At 56.0% G+C, this 13,233-nt stretch overlaps 1 protein-coding gene across 1 annotated transcript; it reads right to left on the bottom strand.

Moving 5' to 3' along the window:
• Positions 1-6,754: 6,754 nt before the first annotated feature.
• LOC111157905 (homeobox C10) lies at positions 6,755-11,890 on the bottom strand. Its single transcript, XM_022519628.1, has 2 exons — positions 11,044-11,890; positions 6,755-7,805 (listed from the first exon to the last, which is right to left on the bottom strand). The coding sequence occupies exons 1-2, from the start codon at positions 11,792-11,794 to the stop codon at positions 7,528-7,530; spliced, it is 1,029 nt and encodes a 342-aa protein (XP_022375336.1). The 5' UTR covers positions 11,795-11,890; the 3' UTR covers positions 6,755-7,527.
• Positions 11,891-13,233: the final 1,343 nt, after the last annotated feature.

Here is a 13,233-nt window from a genome sequence, read left to right as displayed (position 1 = left end):
ATCAGGAAGCAGGCCTCGCCCACAGCCCCCTCCCCACCAATGCCCTGGTTTGCCTATGCCTTGCAGAGAGCAGCAGCCACGAGGAGGGGGGCTGGAAGAGGCTGGGAGTCCCTGAGTTCACCAGGCCGAGGTCCCTCAGGTTCCACAATTGTCTGTGGGCTGTACCCATAGTCTCTGCATTTGGAGGTGGGATGGCAGGTCAGGGCTCTGAAGCAGAAATTGAGGTTCCCCCCACAAATCCCAGCCTGTGGATGTGGGGGCACAAAGGCTGTGGGGGCACCAATAGAGGGGCTTGTCTTTCCAGGTTCACCTACTCCTGCTGAATCTCCTGCCAGATTCCCACACTCCCTCTCAACCCCCACCAATCCCTTCAGTTTTCCTCAGCACGGATGGGGCAAACCCGAGGGACTGGAGGACACTGGGAGTCCCTGTTGGTGGGGGGAACCCCAGCTTCAGCCAGCAGCTCTGCATTCACTCTGGTTCTTAGAGCTTGCCTCCGACCCCAAAAGAATTCACTGGGCAGAGGAGACCCCCTAAGGGGGAGGGGCACCCTGACTCCATCACCTCAGACCTGCACAGCTGCGACCACAACCAAGATAGCACCACCATGGGAAGGACAGACAGACAGAAAGACAGACAGGTTAGAGTCATCCCCTCCCCTCGCCCTGCGCCTCCCTCTTAGTGATTTAAATTCCCTCCGGTTCAATCCACACCGTCAAGTTCGGATTAAATTTAAAACAGGCTTTTCCCGGTCCCCAGCCGCCGCAGGCAGGGAGCCCGCTCCCCGGCTCGTCAGCACCCGCCCGCGCGGAGGAGGCCGTGCTCCATTTGCTTTCATTTTCCTTCTCCCCCTGAAATGGGCTCATTTCACCTCTCGGCTGCCCTCTCCCCCTCCCCGCCCCCTCCTCGGTTCCCCTCTACTTTCCCCCCTTCTCGCTCCTGATCCCTCTTTGTTGGGAAAAACACACCCACACACAACTCCTCCTAGCTAAGGCCTGCGCTGGAAGCAGAAACTGAATTCTTCTGGCCCGCCGCGAGGAGAGACCGCGTCCTGCCCCCACCCCAGGTGGGTATCCGGGATCCCTACACACCAGGAGTCAGGCCCCTAAGCCCAGCAGGAGTGAAACCCCCAGGGCCTGTGAACGTGGCCCTCTCAACGCCACGGCCTGCATTCCCGCCGGCCCCCGCCCTGCCGCCCCGCAGCAAACGGGGCTATTTCCGGCTCCCCCAACCGGGTCTGGTTTCCCAGCCTGGGGAGTGGCTGAGGGAGGAGCGGCCCCAGAACTGGGGGTGCTCTCTGCCTGAAGCCCCCATGGCTTGGGGAGCCTTGTTACCTGATCTTTGTGTGATGTGTGTGTCGCAAGGAAATTTGCAGTGACTTTGGAGCCCAGACTGAGGAAGCCGAGGTGGCGAAAGGAGAGACAATACGGGTCCGAAGTACAATTAAGGGGCCAGAGCCGCTAGTCTCTCCCCCGCCCTCCCTGCCAGACTGGGAGCTGTCTGGCCTCAAACCTCAGGGCAACCCGCGAACCTGGAGCCGGAAACTCAGCCCATGGCGGAGGGAACCAGAGGATTCGGCATCCCGAAAGCTGGACCAAAGCTCCCTTCCAACTTGGGGGCGCAGCAGCCAGCCCCGCTGAGTTGCAGAGAATCCAATGAATGAAAGTGTACATTCCGACGAAATTTCCCGATTTTTTTCAGCTTTTGAAGGAGAGCCTAGGGTTTGGGACGTCTCAGACAGACAGACAGACAGACAGACAAACCGCATCTCCGGAGGCAGACAGACTCACAACATGAGTGTGAGCCTAAAATCAAATACAGGTTCAACATTCCCGAGGCCTCTCCGCCAGGCCGGGCGGGCGCCGATCTCCCTACCTTCTCTCCCCTCCAGGGCGTTGGGCAGAGACCCGGAAGACTCGGTCCCTCTGGCTTGGTCCAATCCCGCCTCGGGAAGCGCCTTCGTTACCTGCTCCTCGGCTCCCCACGGCCACAGATGCAGGGCAGCCGCCTCCCGCCGGGGGAGGGAAGCCCGGGCCACCGCAGCCGCCGCTGCCCGCCCTCCTTCCCTCCCTCCCTCTTTCTTGCCCTCCCTCCCTCTCTCCCTCCCTCGCGCGCTGCCGCTCGCGGGGCCCTCCCGCGGCAACCTGTTCTGGACCAAATCCAGGTATCTCCGAAAGAGAGAGAGAGAGAGAAAAGGACCTCTTATGTGAAAAAGAAAGAAAGACCTTTAACCGCGTTTATTTTCCATGCTCTGACCACTGGCCGGCCTCTGTGCAGACGCCCTGGACACTGTCGGGCAGCTGCAGAGGTGTGCGGGGCCTGCTGCCTCGCCCACGCTGACCGCCGCGCCCCGCGCACTGCGCGCTCCACACTCTGGGCCGCCGCCCCCCGGCAGCCCAAACACCAAACAGACCTCAAGGTCCTTCCTACAGACTCAACATCCGGTTGCCCGCCTCGCGGCTAGCCTCCGCCCCGGAGCCTGCTCTGCTCCGTCTGCGGCCAAAGTCCACACACAATCCACCTTGTCCGAGCCCTCGCGCCGGGCCGGACACCCCTCCTAGCCAAGGCGTCCGCCGGGCCACCCTCGGGCCGCGACCCTGCCCTGAACTGCAAACCTTCTCCCCCGCACGGGACCCACACAAAGCCCAGTGCCCACCCGCAGGCCCCCAGTCCCCAGCCGCCGCTGCCCTTCACCTGTTTCCGAGAAAGGCTGCATCTCCGAGCCGAGGCAAGGCCGTGGGCCTGGGCGGAGGGTGCCGGGGAGCCGGGGAGCCGAGGTCCCATGGAGGCCACAGAGGATCGGCCGGGCTAAGCCGGAGCCCCCGGAGCCAGCAAGATATCTCAGAGACCAAGGCTCTCCTTGACGAGCTCTTGCCTTTTCCTCCGTCTCCCGCAAGTCTTAAACACTCACACGCCGGGAGTTCAGCTCTATAAATCCTGCTCCTCTTTCCCATATCATAATTAAAAAAAACCAGTAGGGGAGGTTTTAACTTTTATTGCGATTTCTGGAGTTGGGCTGCGGAGCATATATTAAGTTTACGCTTATGCGCTCTCGGCGGGGAGGGTCCTTTAAGAAATAAAAATCCATCTTAATATCCGCAGACGAGAGAGATAATTTTTTCCCTCCTCTTCACGCTGTTTCATCTGAAGACTCCCTTCCAGCGAAGCGAATAAATAATCACCATCGCCTTAGCCATAATCTACGGTCCCAGGGCCATAGGGGTGGACTCTGGCCACCAGGCTGGCCCTCACCTTGGCGGGGTGAGGATTCGCCCCATTCCCCAGGATCTGGGAAGGGGAACACCCCAGACTCATGGCTCTGTGGCCACCCCCCCATAAGCCCACCGACTCTGAAATGGAAATGGGGGCAGAGAGAGACCCAAAGCACAAAAGTCGTTCATTGGTGAATTTCGGCCCATCAGGGACACTCTCTCCAAGCCAGGCACTCCTGAGCACCCGGCCCCTGCCTGGGACTCCCTTCACTCCAACTGGTCCTGTGCTTCTGACAGCTTGAAAACTCAGAGACTGCTAGGGGCTCCCAAACCAGGGGAGCCCCTGCCTGCCTCGCACCAGCTGGCCTTCCTCTCTGAAAACCTCCCTATTTCCCCAGGAGCCATAGAGAGATTTGAGCACTTTCCTTCAAGGAAAAGAGATTATTTTCCCCCACAAAGGGCTGGGGGATAGACAGAAAGACTAACAAACTCAGGGAGAAGAAAGGCTCTATTCCCATTTTCTCCTCTAGCCTCCCTGGGGTCAAAAGAAATCTCTTTGTAGAGAGAGAGAGAGAGAAATACACGAAGTATGCATGGAAAAATATACTAGGGCTTTGAGAGAGTCTGGAGAAGACAGACATATAGAAAAAGGGACCCACACTCATATACAAGGTTAGATATATCCCTCCAGCAGCCCACTGTGAGAAAATAGAACTCCATGTATATATTCTGTTACAGGGATGTAATTTTATTCCCCTGTCTCAAAGTTTATAATACTTTAATAATCATAATAATTCCAAAGTAAGAGAACCAGGAGTCTATCCTTCTCCTCTTGGCTTTCTCTTTCCCAGTCTCTCTGAGAACAGGGGTGTATCTCCCCATTCTCCCTGACCCCCCTCCCATTTTTCTCCACAGGCAGAGAAGCCTCTTTTGAGAGCCTTCTCTCTAGTGACCAGGGCCAGAATTCAGGAGCCAGGTAGGGAAAGGAAGGGAAGAAGCTTTGCAAAGTTTCACTTTGCTCGGTTCTCTACTCCATTATCCTCCCCTCCTCCCCCTGGCATCAGCCAACAACCTTCCCAACAATATGGTAATGGTGGGCGCTGGCATCCTCCGTTCACCCAGACATTTCCACACAGCGCAAAGACAAGCAGCTGCCTGACAGCCACAGACACAACAGACCAAGGCCTATGGGCCACAGACAGCTAGGCCAAAACTAGAACTAGGTTCCTGCCCTGATGTTTCCCAGTAGGGTGTGTGTGTGTGTGTTGGGCGGGGGTGGGAGGGGTGGGGGGGTGTTTCTATTTGGACTTGATGGCTTTTCTCTAACCTACTAACACCCTAAATATCCCCTTCTCATGGGGATGGAGCTATAGAAAGGGAAGGGGAGGTGGCTGAGCTGGAGCTCAGAGTTCCCCAACTCTTGGGACCCCCCCCCCAGACACCCCACTTGTCAAGGGAGAAGCTTCAGCCCCAGCCGACTGGAGGTAGATTTTTGTCTTTGGAGGTTGGCAGGTGAGAGAAGCTAGCCCTTCCAGAGACTCCCTTCTCTTTCAGTGCTCTTCTCTCTCCTTCTGATCCTGCTCCACCCTGCTGTCCAACTGAGAGGGCCCACCAGGCCACCTCTTACTCAAATTCCTCAATTTCCTTGGAATTGGCTAGACTTTCTTTGTCTGTCTCCATCAGCTGGGCCCAGGAAACAATAGCTGCTGGGAAAACTCCTCTCCCTCAGTCACAGGGATTGGGACAGGCTGAGGAGTGGACAATATGAAGCGGGGCTCCCCAGACTTGTCCTGCAGTCCCAGTCACAGCTTGTCCTCCTCAGTCTGTACCCATTTTGCCCTACCTGGGAGGGGGCTGTGGGGCAGTCCCACTGGGGAGGGAAGGAGCAGGGTAGGTGGATTGGGGCCCTCGACGAAAACCGACTGATGTAACTCAGGCAGTTTCTTGTTGCCGAGTTCAAAACTCAATCCCAACAACATGAAACTACCTAAGCCACAGATCAGCTGAGCGAGCAGGGCGGGATCGGCTTTGCATCTATCGGGAGGAGAAGGGAAGGGGGTTGGGGAAGGAAGAAATTCAGCCCCGTCCCCCTTTCCGCCCCCACAACCTCCCTAAGGACTAGAGAGTAGACTTTGGGTGGCTGGGTGGGTAGGGGGTCTGACTGCCTCAACAGCCTCTGGTCTAAGCAAATTGCTCAGGGAAACTCTGGTGAAATGAGACCTCCAGCCGCCAAACCCCCGCCCCGCCCCCAGCCCCGCAGTGGAGCTATTCCCCTGCCTCCGGCCCTGGCCCTGGGGGAAGCTGGAGTGTCCTTCCACTCTTGAGCTGGGTCCCCTGTCTTGTCCATCTGGCTCTCCTCCTGGATTCCCTCTGGTCTTCTCCCTGTCTCAGCTCTGCGTTGCTTCCCTGCCTCTATGGGTGGCCGAACCAAGGCTCTTGTGCTCCAGAGCCTCTTCCAATCAGGCCACTTGCCTGGCAAAACCCCACGGCCAGAAAACGTGGAGACCGAGAGCTTGAATAAGGCTCGGATCCAAACCAGCAGAAAGCAGGAAACCTAAGCTTCAAGCTCCAGCCCTCTCTCGCCCACCCTCCCTCTTCTTCCCTCAGCAGACGACCAGACGGAGCGACATCTACATCCATGTGTCGACCTCGAGGCAACCCTAAGTGCCCGCGCAGAGAAAGAAGCCAAAAACCACCAATTTACCCCTTTACCCGCCGAACCCCACGGCAACGGGTCGGGGAGGGGTGGAGAGGGAGCTCCCGGCCACTGCCCTCCACTGTGAGTACGGCCACAAGACAAGCCTGGGCTCTCAGCAAGCTCAGATGCCCGAAACACCTTCCTCCCTGTTGTGCCCGCTGCACGCCAGACACCTGGGGACACCGCTGGTCCCCACTATGCCGCCAAGAGAAGAACAAGAAACCGCTTCTCTTACCTTGTCGCCGCCTCCTCCTCCTGCCTCTGCCGGCGCTTCTGCTGCTGCTGTCGAGGGGGGGGGGGTTGGCTGAGCTCCTCGTCCCCCTCCGGCGGTTAAGTTTATTCCTCTCTTTGGATAGGTGGGGGGCTCTTGGGGTTCCCCCAGCAGCGGTGGGGTGCGCCTGGCCCAGCACCCCAGGCAATCAGATCCGTCTGCTCCTCAAGATTGCAGTTTGCTCTCTGCCTCTTTCCCTCCTCCAGTCACCTTTAAATGCATCTTTTACTGCAGCACCACATTATATTTGCAGATCATAAAATCCACCTCTCGCGCGCACCAAGACCGTCCTGACATTACTGTTTTATGACCTTGACTTATTGTGGTCACCTGGATAATATTTAAATCAACGTTATGGTCTCTCACTTACATTAAACCCGCCAAGAGACATTCTAGAAAGGCTCTAGGAGATGAGTCAAACACAAAACACACACATCCACACACTCAGCCTCTTTTTGGGGTGGGGGTGTTGCTAAAAAAACACTTAAAAACAAAAAACCACCCATTTGAGGATTACGATTCTGGAAATTTATTAGGATTTTCTTCTCCATTAAGGAAGCGACATGCAAAAGATACAACATACAGAATATCTTTAAATAACACAACTCCCAGACAGGGACAGGGCAATATTTAAGGGGGGGGCAGTCTGTCTTTGCTTCACTATGTTCTATTTTTAATTTTTAAATTTTTTTGTATTCCTCTGGATGGAATTTCTGAGGTGTCAGTGGCGGGAGAATGTGGGGGGTGCTGGGAGAATGGAAGAAAAGCAGAAAGCAGTACAAATACGAGACTTCAAGCAGATTCTCAGAGCGACTGGGAGGTAAAGACATGGAGAGGGTTTCGTGGAGGCGCTGGGCGCTACGACAAACACACAAACACTAGCCGAACTTTCCAAAACGTCTATTATCCTAAGGAGGAAATGCAGCAAGGAAGGAGCGATTCTGACTGTGCTCTGCGAGATTACAGACCTTCTCTAGTTGATTTTTTCCCCCTGTGATCGGGTGGGTTCGACCTTAACTTTGCATGGAGGACAGGATGGTGTGTGTGAGTGCGTGGGTGAGTGAGGGGTTGACACACACACCAGCCACACTCCCACCCTCATCTATGCGGGCACACCACACCCCACACCCCGGCACCCTGTTTCTCATGCTTTAGGTGGAGGCATCTTCGCAGCACGAACCATAGGTCCCTTGGAAGGAGAGTCTGAGGTCTTTGCCTTTTTGGCAGGCGCGTTGCATTTATACTCAGGGAGGAAAAAAAAATATATAGCACCAGGCACAAAGGGAGGAGGGGGCGGGGAAAGGAAGGAGCAGGGAGAAAGGGGAGGGGGAGGGGAGGCCGCGCGCTCAGGTGAAATTAAAATTGGAGGTCAGTTCCCGGATCCGATTCTCTCGGTTCATTTTCTTGAGTTTCATTCTGCGATTTTGAAACCAGATTTTGACTTGTCTGTCTGTAAGGTTAATGGTCTTGCTAATCTCCAGGCGGCGCTCTCGCGTCAAATACATATTGAACAGAAATTCTTTCTCCAATTCCAGCGTCTGGTGTTTAGTATAGGGGCACCGCTTCTTCCTTCCGCTCTTTGCTGTCAGCCAATTTCCTGTGGTGTTTTCTGCCTTTATCTCCTCTGTTAAAAATAACATTATTTACATAAGTATCCCTCGAAGAGGCAGACCCTCGCAGCCCGCTGCAGCCTTTGCCAGTCTGCTGTGGGGGGCGGCTGAGGGAGCAGAGGGGAGCTGTTCTCACCCCAAAGGCCTGGCTCGCGGGGTGTTCTTGGGCTCTGGGCTCTTAGAATTTCTTTAGGGTCTAGACTTCCATGGGGAAAGACAGAAAGCTCTTGCCTCGGGAGCATTTATTAATTAAGTGACCCCAATCCACCTTGACCTAGCAGATTCTGAGTACTCCCACTCTCCCTCAGCTTATTGACTGACCCTGGCGGGCGTGTGCTCAACCTCACCAGGCCCTCCCTCCTCTAGGTTCCATTCCAGTTCTGGAAAAATCCAACTGGAAGGAAAAGTGCTTCCCAGGCCCCAGACAGGGTTGCAGAGTCCACCCTGCTGCCCAGAGCAATTCCCAGAGAGCTTTGACCCCTTTCAACTCAGTGGAGGGACAGAGAGACATCGCCTTAGAGTCCCTGTGGCCAGAGGCCCTTGCAGTTGTCCCTGTACCAGACCCCCAGCCCTTGTTCCCACCTGAAGTGCCACAGAGCAACTCTGCCCCTTTCAATCTCCCGTTGCCAGCTCTTCCTCTCCTGGCCATTTCCCCCAGGTGTGAATAGCTGAAGCAGGGTTGCTTGTGAAGGCAGCAGAGGTCAGGGGCAACCGCTCTGGGGCATGCTGAGGGGTCCTCAGACAACTGCCCTAGCCATAGGACCTAAGGTCAAGGGAGAGAGATATCCTGAAGAAATGCAGCCTCCTGGAAGTCTCCATCTAGTCTATATAGATGTGAATGCCTGTGTGTGCACGCGTATTCCTGTAGAGGTGCGCACTCCTACACAAATGTCCACACACAGATACGTACACATGTGTCTACTGATAGAAGGAGATGATATAGATAGAGTGTGTAATTCCCATTATCTTATTGATAGCTTCTTTCCTTGGTACACATTCTTGCTGAAATGGACCAGCCTTGCTCCTCAAGCAGCATGGGAGCCCTTGGCCATCCTTTCTAGGGAAAAAACCCAGAGTCCAGAGACCCAACAAGGGCACCCAGCAAAGGTGGCTGCTGATGTCTCTGTACTCTCCCCCCCCCCCCCCCCCCCCCCGCTTTGCCAAATGGAACTGCCAGATTCCTAGATCCTCTTTTGATGGGGTGTGAGGCAGGGGCCCTTGGGGAACTGAGAGGCACCAGGGGAAAAAAAAAAGGCAAACTTAAGGCTATAGTTTAAGACATCTGAATGTCCTTACTTCTGCTCCCACCTCTGCACCTGCAGCCTCTTGCCAAATTGTTTAAATGTTCTCCACATCTAACTCTGCCCTATTTATTTTCTCATTGGGATTGTTGGGTTTTGGGGGAAGGGAGAAATTAAAAATGGGGAAGTCTGGCTAAAAGCCCTCTCGCCTCTGGCCTGGTGGAGACACCATATGGGGGGGAGTGGAGGCAAGAAGGGCACAGGCAAAGTGCAGACTGAGAGGGATTGGGTGGGATGGAAGGGCTTAGGTTGTTGTGCGGAGGGCAAGAGAGAAAGGGAGCCTACCGGAATGGGGGCAGTTTGAGTTAGGAGGTGGACTTGTTAACCTTGACTTTGCTTTTGGTGGGGCTAGGACGCAGCTTTTCCTAACCTAAAATTCTTTCCCAACAAAGCTCAGGATCTGGGGAGAGGGCACAAAATTAAGCTTTCCTGCAGCACATGTGTCACAGGGAAGCCTTCCTGGGTGTGGGTACCTCACTCTCTCCCTCAGCCTCATGAACACACTGGTGCACATCTTCTGCTGGGGTCTCTATGGGCTGATTTGCCAAGGCCATCTTTGCAGAGGAGACCCAAGAGGGCAAGGCTCTGCCCTTGCCCGCCAAAACAGTGCGGGTACGCGCGCGCGCGCGCGTTTGTGTGTGTGTGTGTGTGCGTGCGCACGGGGACATGCGTGAGTGTGCGCGAAGCATGAGAGAGGCGTGTGTGTGAGTGTGACACAGGTCGCCGCCAGGCATGCGTGTGCACCGTATCCATATACAAAGCACCACAAGATCCAGGCCGCCCCCAGGCTGCTCAGCTCTCAGGAACTCATCTGCCTCTGCGTCCAACAAGCCCCACTTATACACAGCCTCCAGTAGTTAGTGGCAGGGAACACAGGTTTATTCCTCTCCTCCCAGTTGGGCCTTTCTGGATGATTTTTGCTCCAACTTTTCAAGGAAAGTGGGTCCCCTCAAGTTCCCTCCACTGCTCCCGTTTCCTCCACATTCTTTCTCCAGGTGTCAGAGAAAGGTCCTGGAGGACCCCAGTTCCAGCAGCAGAAATGAATCTTGAACCCTGAGCTTGAACTCTGGCTAGGCTTTCTCCAGCCGAAATCACAATGTAATCCAACTAAAGCAACACTCCCTTTCAGGAGAAAACCGCTTGCCACGCACACAGAAAATTCCCAACCACTCATTTGTAAACTGTTTTTGGAAAAGAACGAAAAAATATGTTTTTAAATTTAACTAGAAAAAGAAAAAGAAATTTTACAGTGGAGACAAGAAACTAACAACATTCCAAATGCCCTGTTCCAACGCCATCCCCCTAGCCAGGCGTCTGGGGGAGGGAGGGACGAGGAGATCAGCCCTTCACCTCCACCTCTTTCCGCCCCAGCCCCCGCTGCCCGAGGGCCCCCGGCCGAGCTCAAACCGCAGGAGCCCATACCACACACACAAATCAGACCCACAAACAATAACAAATCGCGCTTCGAAGGAAACAATTTTCAACTGGGAAAGCGCAGTAAAGCGAAATCCCCCTTCACCTAAGCCTTCCCCAGTCCCTGGCCCAAGATCGCCATTTTAAGCTTTTTGCAAGCTTCTGACCTGAACGAGGGGCCTCAGCCCCCCAAGCCACCACCGTAAAGCAAGCAAACCAAAGCCAGCAAGCACCCGGGAGCCGTCATCAGCCCTGGGCAGCACAAGGCGCCCGCAGGCTGCCCGCGGTGCGCACCACTCCCGGGTCTCGGCGCCCACAGCCGCTGGCGGCCCGGCCCTTCCACTCTGCCGCTTACCTTCCTTAGCCAAATGACGCGCCACCAGCCTGGCGCTCAGCGGACACGAGTCGCAAGCCGGGATCGCATTCCCGGGACTGTCCAGGGCCTCCTCGGCCCAACCCTCCCCCTGCCCCCGCCCCGGCCACGAAGACCAAGTACCCGAGCGTCCCAGCCCGGCCGCCGCGGCCCAGGCAGGCTTACCTTTCGCTTCGTTATCCGAGGTGTCTGGGCTGGAGTCCGCGGTTTTGGCCCGCTCCTTTTCGCTCTCCAAGGGGCTGCCTTTTGGGCCCGCCAGGCTCTGCTCGGTCTTGATTTCATTGGGGCTAGGGGTCTGGCTGTCGGACTTGGGGGTCTCAGGGAAACTCACTTTGCCCCCGAGCTGGGGCGACTCCAGATGTTCCGCGCGCGGGTTGAGATTGGCCCGCTGCTCAAAGGGGGCTTCGAAGTCGTTGGCCCCGGCACAGTGGGGCGGCTTGTCCAGCGCTGAGTAGCTCGGGCTGGCGCGGTAGTAGCTGGGCACGGGCACCTCGTGCTCCCCGAGGCAGGACTCCTGCAGGGGGTGGGAGTAGAGAGCTGCCTCGGGGCCACTTTTCGCCCGCTTCTCTGCGCTGTACATACAGCAGACATTCTCCTCCTTGACACTAGGTGGGTAGGAGCAGGAGGACAGCGGCCTGCCAACAGGTTGTTCCAGGCGGTAGGTGGCTTTGGGGTCGCCCCAGGAGTCCAGCTGCGAGAGGTAGGACGGGTAGGTGTTGAGGGCGAGGTTGGGACTGCTGCCCTCGTCCCTCTTGGAGAGCGAGGGCGCGAGCCCGCAGCCCCTCATCACCCCGCAGTTGAAGTCACTCCCAGATTGCATATACATGCCTGCGCTCCGGCTATAGCGCTCTCCTCCGCCCGGCGCAGCCAAGGGCTCAGCGTACGAGTTCGGAGTTACATTGCGAGGGCATGTCATTTTCAGAGAGAGGGGTTTTTAAGGAGCAATACTACAGCGGAGGAGCTGACATCTTTTTTTTTTCCCCATCCGGGAGGGGGGGCGGTTGGAGGGGCGGGAGGGAAAAGAAGGGGAGGGGGGGAAATATCAGCTCCATAATTATCCGCGCATTCGGTCCTCACCATGTGACGGCTAGACCAATGGGATTTGAAAATGGCCTTGATGATTCAGACGGCCGTGACGTCAGCGGGGTCAAGTTGGCGGCAGGCGGAGCGCGCAGCGTGGAGTAACAGCGCCACCTAGCAGCCGCCTCGGGGTAGGGGCGCCGGAGCCCTTCCCCGCGAACAAAGGAAGCGCCCCCGGGGCGGCAGGGGCAGGAGAGGGGTGGAGAGGGGTGGAGGAGGGTGGGTGGGGGGTTCTAGAGAGAACGGGGTTTGTTGGCCGGGGAACCAGCCTGTAACTCTTGGGGAGAGGGGGGCGGAGAGGGGGGACATGCAGGAGAGAGGGAGAGAGCAAGGCAACTCGGGGCTCAAAACAGTCAAATTCAAATTAAAAGGTCAAGACACGATCCAGGTACTTTTTCCCTTGTCTTTTACCTCTTCTTTTCCTCTCTTTGTGCCCTTGCCCCGTTTCTTCCCTTGGGAGGGGTGTGGGGTGATGTTTGGAGGGAGGGCTCCAGTGGGCAGAGAAAGGCAGAAAAAGTTAAGGAATCCTAAACAGAACTAAACTTTCTGCTCTCCTGCGTCCCGGTTCTCGGGGCTTGGCCTGGGAGCTCAGTTTGGGGACCTCGCTCAATGGAAGCTGGTTGAGTTATAAGTTCCCTGTGCGGGTTGACGGGGAATCCCCAGAGTCTGGACTGTACCAGGGAGGGGGTCATCATCATCACTTCAGGGTTGTTCCAGGAGGGTAAAGGAGGTTTCCAGTGGATCTAGGGGTCCGGAGAGAAGGAAGCCAGAGACCAGAGGCCCCAGCTCCCCGACCAGGGAATGCAGTCCGGGCCTGGCAGAGTAGGCGGCCCCTGGGTCACCATCTCAGGGGTTGGAAGGCTTTGGCCTTGGAGTCGGGTTCGGGTGCTTTGCTCCAGGCCTTGGCGGTCCTTGCTTTCCAATTGACCTTGCCCCCACTAAAACAAGGAGTATTCCCAGAGAGGAAGAGGGAACCTGCAGGGCCTCGGATGGTTTGTGGGAGTCACGTATCACACGGGAAACTAGGACACCAGATGTGACAAAATTCGACCCAGAGAAGTGTCCTTTACAGAGCGAATGAGCTGGGGGGCATTTTTTAACGGAAAAGAGAACCAGCGTCTTTGTGTGGTTTTTATTTTTTTAATAAAGGAAAACGAGAAATAAGGGACAAGGTATGTTTTAAATAGTTCTTTCCGTTTCTTCATCGCCTTTCTCCCAAAGCGAACTAAACTCTCCACCCCTTCCTCAGGAAACGGAATCTGGAAAATAACTTGT

Source organism: Enhydra lutris, unplaced genomic scaffold (assembly GCF_002288905.1).
Source record: "Enhydra lutris kenyoni isolate GAN:26980312 unplaced genomic scaffold, ASM228890v2 scaffoldscaffold56, whole genome shotgun sequence".
Lineage (NCBI taxonomy): Eukaryota > Metazoa > Chordata > Mammalia > Carnivora > Mustelidae > Enhydra > Enhydra lutris.
The sequence above is the reverse complement of the archived record's forward strand: the minus strand, read 5'-3'. Positions and strand labels throughout refer to the sequence as shown.

Coding starts and splice junctions, on each gene's coding strand:
- LOC111157905 (XM_022519628.1), bottom strand. CDS start 11,794: ATGACATGCCCTCGCAATGTAACTCCGAACTCGTACGCTGAGCCCTTG. Junction 7,806..11,043: donor CTCGGATAACGAAGCGAAAG/GTAAGCCTGCCT, acceptor TATTTTTAACAG/AGGAGATAAAGGCAGAAAAC.